Source organism: Myxocyprinus asiaticus, chromosome 50, assembly GCF_019703515.2.
Source record: "Myxocyprinus asiaticus isolate MX2 ecotype Aquarium Trade chromosome 50, UBuf_Myxa_2, whole genome shotgun sequence".
Lineage (NCBI taxonomy): Eukaryota > Metazoa > Chordata > Actinopteri > Cypriniformes > Catostomidae > Myxocyprinus > Myxocyprinus asiaticus.
This window is the reverse complement of record NC_059393.1, coordinates 23210620-23229162: the sequence shown is the minus strand read 5'-3', so window position 1 is coordinate 23229162 and position 18543 is coordinate 23210620. Positions and strand designations below refer to the sequence as shown.

At 40.2% G+C, this 18543-nt stretch overlaps 1 protein-coding gene across 1 annotated transcript in view; it reads left to right on the top strand.

Annotated features, from left to right (window-relative positions):
* Window positions 1-18543, top strand: part of LOC127438812 (lysine-specific demethylase 4B-like) — a 55129-nt gene that overhangs the window by 13131 nt on the left and 23455 nt on the right. Inside the window, exons 6-8 of the mRNA XM_051694680.1 lie at window positions 4067-4116; window positions 8393-8496; window positions 17389-17526. Coding sequence (XP_051550640.1) covers window positions 4067-4116; window positions 8393-8496; window positions 17389-17526 — 292 coding nt within the window. The remainder of the gene's footprint in view (window positions 1-4066; window positions 4117-8392; window positions 8497-17388; window positions 17527-18543) is intronic.

The window sequence follows — 18543 nt, the reverse complement described above, 5'->3', positions numbered from 1 at the left end:
GCTATATCGCATCAGGAAAAGTGAGGCGCGAAATTGTTTTATAGATGGTAAACAAGGAAAATGGGACTTGTACCTCACATAAGTACCCTTGTCTGTAAACCTCACAAGGGTTGAAACAACGTTTTTGGGCGTTTCTTAAATTTCTGGCACTTTTAGCACTGTGGATTTCTTAAACGTAAAGTCTCGTTAAAACACGTTTCTCACTCTTACTAGTTTTTGTTTTAAATTGCTTTATTAACAATGTCCAACAGTGTAAGTACATGCGTCACAGGAGATTTATGTCATTTTTTTTCTAAAAGTCGTAAATTCCCACCCCAGTGTCATTTCCAGCACATCTCAAATTCTGTATTGTGTTAAATAGAATTCTGTGCTGGATTTGACGCTGATAGAAATTACGTTTTTAACGATTTTTAAATAAAAAAGCAGATTCCGTTGTCTTGCTAAGGCTAATTTCTTAGCTAACATTTTACAGTATGTATCCTAAAGACACATTATTAAATGATGTTTTCACACTATTTGCTTAGTTTGGCAAAATTACAGCTTGATTGCAAATGACGCCCCGATAAAAATATTCTGCTCACAAGTGATATTTATCTTTGTTTTCTTCAAACATCACTTGTCTCATATTTCATCTCAAGCATGCGCTTCACTGACAATTTTGTCCACTTGGTTAACAAGTACACTAACGTTTGAACAAACTTTGAGGTGCAAAATTGTTGAGTGTGGTGGAAATGATGTTACAACAGTCGTAGGACAGTCGTAATTTTTATTTTATTTTTATTAATTTTTTTCAAAACAAAAACATTTTGTATTACAGTTTTAATCATGTAATAATTTGTATTTATACTGGATTTTCATAGTTTAGTATTGAAAGTCTGGGATGGGACAAGGCTAAAACTGTAAAAATGTATACATTAAGCTAGACAAACTAGACAACTGATGTTGTCTTGACAAAGACTTGTCTGAAAGTTAGCTTTAAAAAATTGAAGATGGATGGATGATAGATAGACAGACAGATTGGAAAGAGTTTGTTTACATTTGAATTTGTGAATTGTTTTGATTGTTGGATTTTGAATATTCTTGGCCTGTTTGAACATTCCGTCAATGTTCATCTATGCGATTTTAAAGGTCCGCTGTGTGAAAGCCGTAATTCCGATCAGTTAGACTGTAGTCAGAACATTCTGAAGGTCTGTGCCAATTTTGGTGGATGTAGCTTGAAAGCTCTTGGAGTTAATGTCAGAAATGTTGGTCATGTTCTAGGGATTAAAAAAAAATACCTAAACCAGGTCTGTGGAATATATAATGATGAAGGCCTGCTTAAATGTTTCCAGATCAGTTTTAATGAGACACTCAAGAAACAAAAAGAAATCTGTTTTAAAAGTTATTAAAGTGCCCGAAGTTGAAGAAACAGCCTTAAATTGAATGCTTTTTGTTTGTTTCGATGTCTGGCGCCACTTATGGAACGTCTAGATACCTAGAGGCATTCCTCTAAATGGGCATATCCTGTCAAACCGCTTGAATTCGGCTTCACACAGATTTTTGGTTCCCTGTTGTGTTTTTTGTCAATACCTGCCTTCCATCTCAGACGAAGTTTGATTTAATCGAGCTTCTGCAACTTTGGGTTGCCAGATAGCATTCCTGTCAGTTTGATCTTGGGGTGAAAAGATACAGTATGAAGTATCAATACCCTAATTACAGCCATCCATCAGTTCTGGCTTTTATCTGCAAGAAAAGGAGAGAAAGAGACATCTAATTATCATTGATTTGCAGTGGCACCCCATGCACCGAATCGAATTTACTTCCACCGATGTCATTAGCGTTGTTAGCAGTAGGGGCACTTTCTGGCCATGCTTCAATTTCTGGATGGGTCTTGAAGTTGTGCTTTAGGGCAATGCCCAAGTCATTAGTATGGATGTTTGTTGCAGGTAGGTGTGAATTATTCTTGCATTCAGGAGTGGATTTTTATGACATTTTTTAGTCTGTGGTAGAGAGCAGTGGTCAATCGGTTCAGGAGACTATGACATTGTACTGCTGCTATGACAACAAATTCGTGCTTCACATAATGGGAATGTGGGAAGCTTTGACTGCTTAATTAAATGATTGCTGTTGTGATCACATCAGTTTTATTTTTGTCCACCTACAGTGCTGTCTTCAAAGATCCTGTCACTTTTAACAAAATATTCTCATAGTTTGAGTTTAGCTCGGGAATGACTTTTACAGGCCCAGATATTACGATTTTGAAATTGTCAGGTTTTCCATGACTGTGCCTGAAGCCTTTCTGTTTGAGTTTCAGATGTTCTTTCCTCTGTGTAGAGAAATCACTGCAATAAAATTGGCCTGTATTTAACTAGAATGAGCCACTTCCCAACGTACTCTTCTGCAACCAGTAGAGGGCAATGCAGCGCTTGACTAAACTCTCTAATAGTGGCGTTCCCCTCATTTGGAATGTGTGATTTCTGAGCTGGAGCCCTGGGGAAGGTGATGCACCAGATTTACATTTGCACTCCCGGCTCTCAGGAGGGTTCGGCTTTCCCGGAAGCTTGAGGAAATAATTAGGCTAATACAGACTATGTCAGTACCAACGTGAAGCGTATTGAACCTTTAGCCGAATAGAGGATGTTGTACATTCTCTCCAGAAAATCATTTCAAATAAGCAGCACAGCCACCATCTGTGTAATGAATTCCTCATCTGCAGTTTCTGGTAGAGTAATATTATTGTGCCTGTTTGAACCGATTAGGTTAAATTGGCTTTTGCATTGTAATTTTTTTAGCTTTGTTCTAGTGTGTACTTTTGTAGGGCTCAAGAAGGAAAAAATAATTGTTTAAAAAAAACAAAAAACATGTGTGAAACCTATAATCAGCCAATCGTGTGGCAGCAGTGCATAAAATCATGCAGATACGGGTCAGGAGCTTCAGTTAATGTTCACATCAACCATCAGAATGGGGAAAAAATGTGATTTGGAGCGTGGCATGATTGTTGATGCCAGATGGGCGGGTTTGAGTATTTCTGGGATTTTCACACTCAACAGTCTCTAGAATTTACTCCGAATGGTGCCAAAAACAAAAAACATTCAGTGAGCGGCAGTTCTGTGGATGGAAATGTCTTGTTGATGAGAGAGATCAACAGAGAATGGCCAGACTGGTTTGAACTGACAAAGTCTACGGTAACTCAGATAACCGATCTGTACAATTGTGGTGAAAAGAATATCATCTCTGAATGTTATTCTGAGATGCGGGTTGGCGCTGTTTTGGCGGCACGGGGGACCTACACAATATTAGGCAGGTGGTTTCAATGTTGTGGCTGATCGTGTGTGTGTGTGTGTGTGTGTGTGTGTGTGTGTGTGTGTGTGTGTGTGTGTGTGTGTAATATATATAGATATATATATACATTTTAACACATTAATTTAACACTTTTGCAATAATAGCTTGCAATAATTATCTCTATGGTTTTCACATGTCACATCTAAATGTTTATATCTGTGTTAGCCAGCTAGATAATGTTACCTTTTTGACATATTTTTTAATCAGCCGAACTATAGAGTGCAACAATAGAAAAACAGGTTCTGAAAGTAAAAATCCCATTCATTTTCTCTATAGGCAAATTGATTTTTAACAATAACTTGAACCTTTATAGACAGACTTGCCGTGAGCTCAGAGGTTGATAATCGATGGTAATGCGTCTATACAAGCCATCAATCCACGTTATTTCAACTTCATTTATTAAGCATACATACATGCGCACACTCCCATGATGCACTGCGAATGATGCAATCAAGTTGTTCTCAAACACTCTCAAACTACTTTTATCTTTGTATGTGTCTAAATATTTTGCAGTAAACTTAAAATGTCGTTTCTATATTTATAAACACATTAATAATCTTTAAATTAGTATTTGTGTATTTTTGCCCAATAGAGCGAGTGACGGCTCCATTAACAGATTTCAAGGGCTGTAGAAAGATTGTGTAATTATCAGAGAGTTTTCTTTGTGCACCCCTCTAGTGTCGTTTCCTCATTTTTTTTTCTATCGATCACATTAATTGATCCCTCGCTTTTTTCCTCCCTGCAGGTATGCGATTCCTCCTGAGCACGGCAAGAGGTTGGAGAGACTGGCGCAAGGTAAGACCTCATGTCCGATCGTATTCATGTAGGTTAGCCAATCACAAAAGAGATATCTTGAAGGTACTGCATACTTTCCCAACTTTTTTGGTATTGGGTTTGTTCAATAGCAAAAACAGTATTTGAGAGGTACTTAACTAAAAAATAAAAAGTCATTTTTTCCTTCCTTGGTATCTTTTTTTTTTTTTGTCGACAAAACAAAGGGATAAACTTGAATGAATGAATTGTGAGCCAAGGTTGGCAGAAAATCCTCTACATGCCCTCCCAAAATGTTGATAATCTGTCTAGGAAAGACTTCCTGCATCTCCCGCTAGTTGTTTGGATTATGAGATGGTAAGAAGTTTCATGTTCCTCTCTGACATCTTAGACCGTTTGCTCTCTTGTTCTTCAAAACGCTACTGCATTAAGAAGTACCATAACCCAAATATAGGCCTGTCCCACTTAAACAAACAGCTCCATTGAATGAGTGCTCAAGTGCAACAGATTTCATTGATCGATGCTGAAACCTCGCACAGAGAGAGAAAGAGAGAGATGTAGCAAAAACACCAGCAGCGGTTTGGCACCGTGACTATATCAAGACTCTCTTGTCTTTTTCCTCTTTTGCGCTCTACTGATCATTGAAGATTGTCTCATGTTGTATGTCACCCTCTGTCAACGCGCAAATGACACAACACAAAAAGGCAATGCGCGGTAAACAAGCCAAGCTGTAGAGGGTAAACAAAACAGGCGACCACTGAAGAGAGACACCGCTCTTAAGTTCAGGCCTTTCTGTCAAGACGTGAGCACCACTATTAACAAAAATACATTTGATCTCTTCTTTGCACAAGAGTGCATAAATTCATACTGGACTGCATCAGTTGCCTCATTTTAAGCATTTAAGTGGACATTTTATCACTAAAGTCTGCCTTAGCTTATATATTTTCAATTTCTGGGAACTCTTTATGATAAAATAATGAGCTGTTCTGCCAAAGTCATCTACATGTAAATCGTCTTTACACACCTGTGGGAGTATAACTGAACTCTTTGCATGAGTTTCCAGGCATTGCGTGGAAGCAAATGACGAAATGTGTGAAGATATATTATCAGTCACATTTGGGTGCAAATCTGTGACGACGTTTTTTTTCTTTTTTTTTTTTTTTTTTATCTCCCAATTTGGAATGCCAAATTCCCAATGCGCTCTAAGTCCTCATGGTCGCGTAGTGACTCGCCTCAATCCGGGTGGCAGAGGATTACCACTGAGCTACCCAGGGCCCCTCTGACGACGTTTCTTCTGAAAATCTTTGGAAAGTTTAACTTCGGAAGCTTCAGTTGGGCTATCGCCTTCTTTTAGCTGCCAAATTGACTTTAATGTTATTTTAAATATGCGAGGTTTGTTTTTATTTCACATAGTCTTTGTTTTCACGTAGTTGCTGCACTTTACGCAGTTTACGAATAAAAGGACGTATTTGTGCATCAAATTGTGCTAGATCGTTATTAATGCCTTTCTTGCTAACAGGAGAAAATGTTCAGCACAAGAGTGTCATATGATGGTCGTGTCGTACCTTGTGGTTAACCAAAGTGGCTGTTAACGTGAACTTTGAAGGTTAAAATTGTACGCAATTGACGAAGGTTTGACACTGCTTGTTTCCTTGACTGCGTCTGGGACCGTGGATGTGGCTTGTTGAGCGCGTTACCACGGAGACGTAGCGCACGTGGAGGTTTCACGCTATTCTCCGCGGCATCCACGCACAACTCGCCACACGCACCACCAAGAACTAACCACATTATAGCGACCACGAGGAGGTTACCCCATGTGACTCTACCCTCCCTAGCAACCGGGCCAATTTGGTTGCTTAGGAGACCTGGCTGGAGTCACTCAGCACGCTGAGTCGCGAACTCGCGGCTCCAGGGGTGGAAGTCAGCGACTTTACTCGCTGAGCCACCCAGGCCCCGGCTTGTTTCCTTTGTTGACTTATTTCCTATTGAAACAGAAAGTTGGGGTGGGACATATCAAAGGACGACTTTTTACAAATATCCAATTGCGTTTAGTTTACGTCAGGGCCTGGCAAAAGTTCAGTTTGCTACTTGCTACTTGCTATTGCTAATCGGTAACAGGTGGTATTATGGGGAAGGATTGTTCTCAATCTAGAGAGCATTTTATTGGACAAAATTGTTTAGATAAGCCTTTCCATATTTTAGGCCCATTTTGCTTTTGAAAAAGACTGTCACATTTTAATGCTAAATGTTTTTGTTGTCAATTTTTTTGGAGTACTCTAGCATGTAGGTTTGCCTTAAAGGTGCAGTCAGTGAGTTTTTGTTTGTGGTCTTGGACTTACAGTGACACCTAGTGGCGTGGATGAAGCATCATTCAAAAGCAATAGTTTTCAGTTTACCATGCCATTGTAGAAATACACTGTTCACAGTCAGCCATGATTAATTTAATCCATGAGCTGAAGTGTCCAATAACAAGACGGTTACTGAGATTAAGCAAGTAGTATTCGGCTGGTCATGTGATCCCAACATGGCAGCCCCCATGTAGAAGAAAACAGCTTTTATAAGGTTACTGATATTAGTGGAGTCGTCATCACGACTAAATGCATATTTAAAAATTGCAGTTAATTTCTTCAGGAGTAAAACTTTTTTTATGAGGAAAAAATTACTGAGTGCTCCCTTAAAGCTAATAAACATAGCCACAAAACTCAATTTGTATTTAATGTGGTCTCCAGATATCACACAAGTAAACCAAGGTTGCATCTGTGAGGCTGTCATTGGAGAAAGGTGTCCACTAACCAACAATCCACCAAGATCTAAGCTATTTAGATTGAAAAACCCACTTAACCGTGTGTCGACGGTAATAATAGACAAGATGCATGAATCACATACTTTAAAACAGGGACGGTTATGTGTGCATGTGTTAGTGTTGTTGGGGCGACTGTCAGACATTTTCACGGCCTGTGTCGTAATGACCCATATTGTGCTCGGTGGGCTGGAATGAGGATGATGATTATAATAATTAAAGGCTTTCAGAATGATTCAGCATGAGGATGATGTTCTGACCCACACCGGACCGGGCTGACGCACACAGAGCTTTTACCGATAACCTCCAACAGACAATTATACGTTACATTCGCAATCACGACACGCTTATCCGCCGTAATGACATTCTTACATTATTTTTTTCCCTTGCTCCCTCTTTCCGAACCTCCAATGATGGTTTTATTATGATTTCACGAACACAAACTTTCAGCATGCTTTTCAACAGTGTTGGCAGTAACTATCTAAAAGTTGCAACACTTGAAACCTTACGTTTTTTTAGTAGCATGACCATAGCTCAACTCTTTTAAAAACAGAGTAGCTTTTCAAGCAACGTGCTACTTTTTTCGACAGAGCGTTACATCGCTGTATTTTAGTCACATTGTGTCATGAATGCAGCTCAACAGCTGAGTGAACTGAGGCAAAAATCAAACCTTTTGTTAGAATCCCTGAACAAAAGTCCCTGTGTGGCATTTTTGTGTGCAGCAATTATTTAATTATGCTGATTTTTGTAAATATGTTTTGTTGTTAATTGAAATTCGCACTGTTTTTGTGCCAGATAAATATTGCTGTAATTGTGACATTTGAAACTGCACTATTAGCTACTTTTGTTGAACTACAATCAAGCTAAACTTTTGAAAAAGTAATTAAACTACTTTGTTTAAATTTACTTCTAAAGGGGGCCTGGGTTGCTCAGCAGTTACCACATTTGGAGTCGTGAGTTCGAATCCCGGGTGTGCTGAGTGAAACCAGTCAAGCTTCCTAAGCAACCAATTGGCCCGGTTGCTTGGGTGGGTAGAGTCACGTTGGGTTAACCTCCTCGTGTTCGCTATAATGTGGTTCTCGCTCTCGGTGGGGCGTGTGGCGAGTTATGCGTGGATGCCGCGGAGAATAGCGTGAAGCCTCCACACGCGCTAAGTCTCTGTGGTAATGCGCTCAACAAGCCATGTGATAAGATGCGCGGATTGATGGTCTCAGACGCGGAGGCAACTGAGATTCGTCCTCCATCCACCTGGATTGAGGCGAGTTACTACGCCACCATGAGGATTTAGAGCGCATTGGGAATTGGGCGTTACAAATTAGGGAGAAAAGGGGAGAAAATCCAACAAAAAAAGTTTCAAAGTAGCTTCCTCAACACTACGACTTTTTAAAGTCCAACATTTGGTTGTTTTATTTGAAATCCGACACATTTTGGACTTAAAAGATGGTCAGTATGTTGAGTTAAGTATTCATCATTGAAATAACGATTTTTCGTTTTTTGCAGGTTTTTTCCCAGGAAGTTCTCAGGGCTGTGATGCATTTCTTCGTCACAAGATGACACTCCTCTCTCCATCCATCCTGAAGAAGTACAGCATCCCCTTCGACAGAGTGAGTTGTTCATGAATTACATCACTTCCTGTCAGGGTGCAAAAACCCATAGCGGCTGTATTGTCAAAACCAACATTCATTCAAATAATGTTCAATCTTTTATGGGATTTGGTTCATGGTGTTATATAAAAATAATAATTTACACGTTAAATATTGCAATATGCATTTAATGACAATTCACTATATTAATAATACAAACAACTTAATAATAATAATATGTAAATTACTTACTTTCAACGTTATTTGTCCCTGGAGGGCAATTGGTTTTGCGGCAAGACATACATAAAGAACAATGAAAATGCAAAAATACAAGACAATGAAATACATAGGGTAGTACACACAAAGAGGGGGAGGTGGGGGGACACAGCTGTGGTTCTAAGTTGACCTTTCCAATCATAAAGTTAATAAAAAATAAAAAACATTGACACCCGTGCAAATGCAACCTGGATATGTAAGTACAATTCAACAACCTTATGTAAACAGCATAACCAAAAACTACAGTTTTACAGCATGATTGAATTATCAACCATCTAAATATAGCTCAGTGTTGTGAGGTTGGTGTAGTCGTCACCACAGTAATGGTACCTTCTGGGACTTATAGAGATCAGTGCATCCATAGCAACCAATTTATATTGACTTATGCATAAAGACAATCTATAAAAGCCATATAAAGTCTTTAAGAGCTTGTCAGATATTTAAGAAGAATGGTTTTGATCCAGAGATCCGATATCACTTTTAATTTCCTGTCCGATTATATCGGAAAGGGGAAGCTGACACCAGAATCAGCAAAATGGGACTTAAACCAACCCGTTCAGGTGAATTTAGACAACAAAAGAGCAGCTTTAATGGTGTTAACTACTAATTACAGCTTTGAGTGGAGCCGATTGCTACATTGTATCATGTTGTTGATGTGCTTATGCATGTATGATTTCATTTTAAACAGTTCAGCAAGTTGTACTTTGTACTTTTGGGCCTCATTCATAAAACGTTCGCAAAACAAATTTCTAAGCAAGTTTTTTTGTCAAACCATTCTTGCGTTAATTGTTTCGTTAACTTTTTTTTTACGTAAATTGTCACATCGAACTGAATGTGACAATTGACAATGTGTTTTTGAATGATTACGTGTTGCATGAATGAGACCCTTGCCGACTGTACACACATTTTAAAGACTTTTGCTTGAACAGATTATGTTCAAAATTGCATTTTCTCCCCTTTTCTCCCCAATTTGGAATGCCCAAATCCCAATGCGCTCTAAGACCTCGTGGTAGTGTAGTGACTCGCCTCAATCCGGGTGGCGGAGGACGAATCTCAGTTGCCTCCGCGTCTGAGACCGTCAATCCGTGCATCTTATCACGTGGCTTGTTGAGCGCGTTACCGCGGAGACCTAGCGTGTGTGGAGGCTTCACGCTATTCGCTGCAGCATCCACGCACAACTCGCCACGCGCCCCACCGAGAGCGAGAACCACATTATAGTAACCACGAGGAGGTTACCCCATGTGACTCTACCCACCCTAGCAACCGGGCCAATTTGGTTGCTTAGGATACCTGGCTGGAGTCACTCAGCACGCCCTGGATTCGAACTCGCGACTCCAGGGGTGGTAGTCAGTGTCTTTACTTGCTGAGCCACCCAGGCCCTGGCTTGTTTCCTTTATTGACTTATTTCCTATTGAAACAGAAAGTTGGAGTGGGACATATAAAAGGACGACTTTTTATAAATGGTCAGCAAGTAAAGACGCTGACTACCACACCTGGAGTCGCAAGTTCGAATCCAGGGCGTGCTGAATGACTCCAGTCAAGCTTCCTAAGCAACCAATTGGCCCGGTTGCTAGGGTGAATATTCACGTTGGGTTAACCTCCTTGCAACTCCAGGGGTTGTAGTCTTCATCAATACTTGCTGAGCTACCCAGGCCCCTCAAAATTGCATTTTAATAAGAAGATTGTATCTTAGATAGTTAAGCTTGTATGAGTGTTTTCTTTCACAAATTCCTTAATTCTTATCCAAATTTGTTGAATGGAATGTAACAAGTTGTGTACAAATAGTCAGACTTGTGAATTATTTACACACATTAGTTCTGTTTGTGTTTCAAGCATGAGGTCCATTAAGAGAAGCTAAAACAATTGACTAAATTCAAACGTTTTCTTTTGTGAGCATTTTTGCATGCGTAAGTCTAGTGACTTGATCAATGATTAGACGATGGCAAACATTTCAGCCAGTCACACTCACTTTTATTCGATTTTTACCTGGGAAAATTTTGTATGTAATTTTCGAAGGAATTGTCTGCTTTCCGCAAATATCACCCTTGCTAACAGTACAGTGACAGCTTTCCGACTTCGATATGAATGTAGATTTCAGAATCATCGTTTTAATAAAAGAGGAAACGTCGGTAAGCTAGCTAAGCTTGTGTGAGCACACTGTTATTTCACACAGTTGTGAGGGTGTCTAAACACGCGTTCTGCATGCAAATGTTAACATCATCCATGGTGGGCCGGAGCGCTAATGTCACAGGCTGCCTGTGGGCAGAGATTGTGGCTTTAGCACATAGTTTCGCATACAGAGGCGATGAGGGAGATAAACTAAAGGCAGTGACTCCACATTAAAATAGTTTTGTGTATATACACATTCATTCATGACCCTTCGCATGGCAACAGTGACCACACTTTACACTCCAACCACGAACCCCTGCTAGCGCCGTGGATAACATTTCAATTTACTCCACTGCAGATTTCTGCACACGCAAATTAGTCACCACACTCATATTTTTCTCCATGGATAATTCCCATTGTCAGAGGCCCGAAACCCTCTGACAGGAGATTAAAAATGGAATAAACCTCTCCTAATGAAGCTAGATAAAGTTCAGCACCATCTGCAAAGACTCTTTCGCTATCATGCCCAATTGGGCCCCATAGTAACATATGACAGCGCTAGCATCACCAGGTTCTTTAGATGGTGGAACCAGGATAGTTCTGTAATCATTTACTCACCCTCATGTTTTTCCAAACCCATTTGACTTACTTTCTACTGTGGAACACAAAAGTGAGGGTGAGTAAATGACAGACTGTCCCTTTAAGCACAGAGTCATTTGGGGTTCCAGTAGGGGTTGTAAACAAGAATTCTGTGCCAAATTGAAATTAGTTGCGTTACACTTCAAACTAGTTCACAGAGCGACCAGGGGTAGCGCTGTTTAAAAAAGAAAATAGTTGTATTGGCAGGAACATTTTTTGCAAAATGAAACTATTTAGTTGCAACGCAATGAGCACTATCCAACTTGTCTGTGCTGCACAGTTTTTTTGCAGCGCTGATTTGAAGCATTGTGCTTTTTGTGTTTCCCATACACATCAGAAAATGGAGCACACAAACACAAAAAATAAGTGCCAATTTTGTACAGTTGTTGCAGAATCTGACCATTGAGTTGCAGCGCAACGAGCACTATTCAACTTGTCAGTGCCATGCAGTTTGTTTGCTTAGTGCTGTTTTGGAGTGTTGCAATTGTGTGTTTCCTATGTGCATCAGAAAATGGCAGGGCAAAACGCTTTTTTTTTTTTTTTTTTTTGTCGCACTATCAAAATTTGGTGGAATTGGTAGGAAAAATAGTTGCAAAATGTGGCCATTTAGTTGCAGCGCAATGAGCACTGTTCAGCTTGTCTGTGCTGTGGAGTTTGTTTGGGTAGCGCTGTTTTGGAGCGTTGCACTTTTCGTGTTTCTCATATGCATCAGAAAATGGCAGCATAAAACCAAAAATGTGGGCCAATTTTGTAGTTGCACCAACAAAATCCATTAAAATTGTCTGGAAAAATTGTCGCAGAATGTGACCATTTTTTATTTATTTTTTTTGCAGCGCAACAAGTGCTCTTAATCTGTCTATTTAGTTGCAGCGCAACAATCGCTATTCAACATGTCCGTGCCACGCAGTTTGTTTGGTTAGCACTGTTTTGGAGTGTTGCAATTTGTGTGTTTTCCATGTGCATCAGAAAATGTCAGCGCAACACCAAAAACGTTGGCCAATTTATTACTCGCGCCAACAAAATTTGGTGGAATGGGCAGGAAAAATGCGACAATTTACTTGCAGCGCAGTGAGCATGTGGCGAGCAGGGCAGGGCCGAGCGGCATCTGGGCAGAGCGAGGCCGGGAAGATAAGTGGTGAATGAGGACCACCTGTGTGCCACACCGGTCTCGCATTCCAGTGAGGTGTGGCGGGAATATTTAAGGAGAGGACACAGCAGCAGACGAGAGAGAGATGCACGAAGCCTGTTTGTGTGTCTGAAAAGCAGTGCATGTTTTCGTTTTGTTACACACTGAAAAGTGTTTATTAAATGTATTAAATGTCTATGTGTTGGTCAAGCCGGTCCCAGCTTCCTCCTCCTGCCATCTTTGAATTGTTACACTGGTGCCGAAAGGATGCACCGTCAAGAGTCCTCGCCGCTGACTGAGGATCGCGACGCCGAGGGAGTGCGCGATCTGGTGGCGCTGGAGCTCTGCGTCAACCGGCAACAGAAAGGGATGGCTGAGGAGTCCAGTGCCATTGCACGGCATCGTGAACGGAAGCAGTACAGCGAGCTGAGGGCCAGTCGACGGCGTGTCCGGGGCCAGCGAGCCCGTCTCTCTGTCTTCTCTCTCTGCTTCCTCCTCTCTCTGTTCTCCCCCTCCCCTTGTCTTGTTCCCACTCCCAGGCACGTGCGGGTCGGACCCGGAGATCATCCTGACGTGTCAATACTCCCCCCCTACAAATGGGGAGGGGGGGAGCATGTCACAGGCTGGAGAATTCCCAGACTTGAGTTTGGCGATGGGGGTATGTAGCCAGCAGGGCGGGGCCGAGCAGCATCTGGGCAGAGCTAGGCTGGGAAGATAAGTGGTGAATGAGGTCCACCTGTGTGCCACACCGGTCTCGCGTTCCAGTGATGAGCGGCGGGAGTATATAAGGGTAGGAGACAGTGGCAGACGAGGGAGAGAGAGATGCACGAAGCCTGTTTGTGTGTCTTTTTATGTTCAGACGTAGCTGGCTGAAAAGCAGTGAGTTTTTGTTTTTGTTACACATTGAAAAGTGTTTATTAAATGTCTATGTCTATGTGTTGGTCAAGCCGGTCCCAGCTTCCTCCTCTGCCATCTTTGAATTGTTACAGAGCACTATTCAAGTTGTCTGTGCCATGTAGATTGTATGGGTAATGCTTATTTGGAGCTTTGTGGTTTGTGCTTCCAACATGAATCAGAAAATGGCAGCACAAAACTAAAATGCGGGCCAATTTTGTAGTCGCACCAACAAAATGTTGTCAAATTGGCATGGAAACTTGTTGCAGAATGTGACCATTTATTTGTAGCACAACAAGTGCTTTTCAACATGTCTGTGCAGCGCAGTTTGTTTGTTTTGCCATTTTGGAGCGTTGTGCTTTTTATGTTTCCCATATGCATCAGAAAATTGAAGTGCAAAACCAAAAACGTTGCCTAATTTTGTTATCGCACCAACAAAATGCACCTTTTGTGCTTCCCATGCGCATCATAAAATAAGCAGGACAAAACCAAAAACTTGGGACAATTTTATCATCGCACCAACTAAATTTTGCCGAGTTGCCAGGAAAAACAGACTGAAAATGCAACCATTCAGTTGTGTTCTGGAGCCCTGCTCAACTGTGTCTGTTTTTGTCATCATTGGACTTGATTTTCACTTCCTCTTTCAGTTTGCTGGTGAGTGTTTTTGTCATTTTTGAGGTGATTTGACTCACGGTGGATTTGGAGTGAGAGGAATCGGAGAGAGAGTTAAAGTGTTGATCTCAGCAGGTTACCCGTCTCTCTCTCTCTCTCTCTCTCTCTCTCGATGTGTCTGGGGATGTGATTAGAGCCTCCAGCTTCAAACTCCTGCTAGGGAACAATCGAGAACCAAGAGTGTGAGGAGAAATTGAGGACATTCAGTCTCTTCCTCTTTACCATTGTGTTGATGTTTAAGACCATTAAATGACCATGATGGTCCTATAGCATAGTATAGTGTTTTTTTGAAGTACTTTACCATTTAGTGTAACATTAAATCAAAATTAACCCTATTTACTTTATTGATACGTGTTCCTGGTCTTATTTTGTTTTATAGGTGCCAAAGAAAAAAGTAAACTTTTCATACTCCATTCATTAATTCATGTCTCTCTCATTTTCGTAAATTTTTTGTTTAATATCTGCTAAGCAAACCCATACTGTATACAATATTTTTAAATGTTAAGTACGCTTTGAAGTCATAATTGACACACCATAACACAATAGCTTTTTCTACAGGTGCAAAATAATATACACTCATTTAGAAGAGGCCCACGTCTGAGGACTAATTCACAGAAGACACATAAAAGTGAAATATCGAATTGAACGGCGGTTAATGAATCCAACTTTCTAATGGATGCCAGCGAGACGAAGTGTGACTTCTTGGGGAGCTTCAGCGATTGCTAAGCCGAAAAATGGAGTGAAATTAAAATATTCATTTGGTAAGGCTGGCTAACTCGACGCCATGCTCTGTGGCTCCACCTTAATTGCGCTTGTACCGCCTGAAATAGCTTTTTTAGCTTTCGTTTGCCACTGGACAGCTCAAGAGAAATAGATTTGTACAAGAGGATGACTGGAGAGGCAATATATGTGTGCTGGTAAGAGAGGGGAGGGTAGAGATTTCTCACAGCTAATTTCTTTTCCCATCAGGCGTTAATGGTTACAGATATTAACGTTCGAAGCCAACATGTTTCCGTCTCAAAGGATTTTCCCTCTCCAGGTTTTTTCGCCCTCTGAAGTGTCATTTACAGCTTAATTCAGCAGTTATTGGCTCTTCCATCAAAGTACAGTTCAGTGAATCCTTTAAATGTTTCCTCCTCTAAAATCGTAATATTTCAGCAAAGCTCGACAAAATGAACTGTATTTTAGGTAACAGAGCAATATCTAAAAAAATAAATACATTAATAAATAAATGTCAGCTGCTCTTCCAACTGAAGACACACTGGTGCGCGATGTCTACGCATGGGTGTAGTTGTTTCATTCAAACTATTATATGAGAACAAACACATGAAATGCGGTAGATTTTTTTACTATTTTTAAAAGTGACGCAATAATGCGCTACTTTTAAAAAATAATGTTCCCCAACACTACCTCAAGAGTTTGATATTCTCATATGTATTTAACACATTTGACAAGATTTAAATCCTTGAAATGTTTCCTTCCCTAAGATCGTAATATTTTATATACAATATTTATTTAAATATACAATATTTCAGCAATGAGATTACATTCTGGAAGAAATGAGTAATGCGTTTGAAACGTGACGTTACGCCATAAAACCCTAAAGTAAATTTTTCGTAACACGTGTTAATTTTCTATTTATTTGATTTATTTACTGTTAAATGCAGAAAAACTCTCTCCCTTCTCCATAACCTAGTCATAAGCTTCAAACGAGCAATGTGACGTTACAAAACTAGATTTTTCCCATTATAATCAACAAAAAACGTCAGCATTGCGAGTGCTGCGATGTCGACACAAGGGTATAGTTGTTTCATTCTAACTGTTACATGGGGAAAAAATGCATGAAATGTAATAAAATGTATTACTATTTTTAGAAGTGACAACAATAAAATGTGCTACTTTTTAAAATATCTTTCCAACACTTGACCATATTAAAACCCTTTAAATGTTTCCCTCTCTAAGATTATAATATTTCCATAAAGCTAAACGAATTTCGTTGTATTTTGGGTAATGGAGCAATATCTTAAAAAAGAAATTTAGTTTGGGGGCCTGGGTAGCTCAGCGAGTATTGACGCTGACTACAACACCTGGAGTCACGAGTTCGAATCCAGGGCGTGCTGAGTGACTCCAACTAGGTCTCCTAAGCAACCAAATTGGCCTGGTGGGAGGGTAGAGTCACATGGGGTAACCTCTTCGTGGTCGTGATTAGTGGTTCTCGCTCTCAATGGGGCGTGTGGTGAGTTGTGCGTGGATCGCGGAGAGTAGCATGAGCCTCCACATGCTGTGAGTCTCCGTGGTGTCATGAACAATGAGCCACGTGATAAGATGCGCGGATTGACGGCCACCCAGATTGAGGTGAGTAACCGCGCCACCACGAGGACCTACTAAGTAGTGGGAATTGGGCATTCCAAATTGGGAGAAAAGGGGATAAAAATAAAATAAATAAATGTAGTTTAATAATAATGTTGACTGCTCTTCCAACCTAAAAGATACTGCATGCCTTTTGAGTATTTAAGTTGTTAATGTTCAAAATTGCAACTGGAGAGACACAAAACACTATCGATTTCTGCTTAATTAGTATTTGTATCATTTACAGAGTTCTACACATGCCCCGCCCCTTGTGTGTTTGCTTACTAAATATTATGAAAATACAATATTACGGCAATGAGATTACTTTTTGAAAGTAATTAGTAACATGTTTGAAACGTGACATTATGGCATAAAACCCAACAGTAAATTTCTCGTAACACTTGTTCGTAACACCCTTCACCATAACATAGTCATACGGTGCAAGTGAATAATGTGACATCACAAAACTAGATTTTTCCCATTATAGTTAACAAAGTTGCCAACGCTGCAAGTGTTCGGATGTGTATGCATGGGTAAAGTTGTTTAATTCAAACTATAATGTGTGGACAAATACACGTAATGTAACATAATTGAAATTTTTAGGAGTAACGCAATATTGAAATGCGTTACTTTTAATAATAACGTTCTCCAACACTGCCGCAAGATTGCAGTACTCTTATATGCGTTTAATAAATGTAATCGTATTTAAATGCATTTCGTAGAATTTCAAAAATAAATTCGCAACTATTGGCATGGAGAATCTGTGAAAAATAAAAATGGTTGGCTCTAGTTAGAATAGTACCGTTATTAATTACCGATTTTATTTTATTTTTTTTCTGTCCTTGTAGATCACCCAGGAGGAGGGCGAGTTTATGATTACGTTCCCGTACGGCTATCATGCCGGATTCAACCACGGATTCAACTGCGCCGAGTCCACGAACTTCGCAACCCTGCGCTGGATCGACTACGGCAAGATGGCCACCCAGGTGAGTGTGATTGAGTGTCTGGACTTTAATAAATTCTTTGAAGTGGGTGAAGTGTGTTTTTAGGGTTAAGTTTAATAAGACGGCACACAAACTCTCGGTCTCTCTGCATGACTGATCATCAGTGACGGATCTCTGTAGCACAACTGCTTTCTACTACTTTAACTACTTTCTTAAAAGAGTTCACTTCCTTTTCTTTACGCTCTCTTTCTCACACTTGATTTCTTTCGTTTGTTTTCATGTTTCTCATCTTTCTGGTTTCATTCTTCTTGATTGACTTTCATTTGTTCTTTTGTGCTATCTATCTGTTTCTTTCACTCAGTGTGTGTGTGCACTGCTCAAATTCAGCTCATTTCTCTGTATATTTTTATCTCAGTAGCTCTGTAACAGTGAATGAGAATTTCTCAAGCCAATTTCTGCCTGCCATTTAAACATTCCTCTGTATGTGAAACACATGGAGCGGCTATCAATTCACATGCTGCGTAATGATTAGAGATCTGTAATAAAAGAGACCTCAGCGATGGCGAATGTCAGAGCACGATATGGTCAAAGTTGTTTCATGAAGACATGCGGCACACCGCTGCCTAATTAAACCGCAGAAGCGAGATTATCTCTGTTTGAGTCTCTGCTGCTTCAGCTGTTACACAGGAAACACAAGAAGAGCAAGTCATTTTCTGAGTCTGTGTAATACAGCAGATCATTAGTGACGCACACACATAAAACACAGACAGTAGCGCTTTTACTGAGCCACATCTGCACTACTGTCAGCATACTCGTTACTCATTTTCACGCTCTTTCGCTCCTTTCTTTCTTTCGCTCTTTTTCACACTTTCTTTTCGCTCTTTCGTTCTCTTTTGCTATTTCTTTTGCTCCTTTCTTTTCTTTGCTCTTTCGCTCCTGCTTTCACTCTTTCATTTTCTATTCCTTTTGCTCTCGCTTTTTCTTTCATTTTCTATTCCTTTCTTTCACTCTTTCATTTTCTATTCCTTTCTTTCACTTTCATTTTCTATTCCTTTCTTT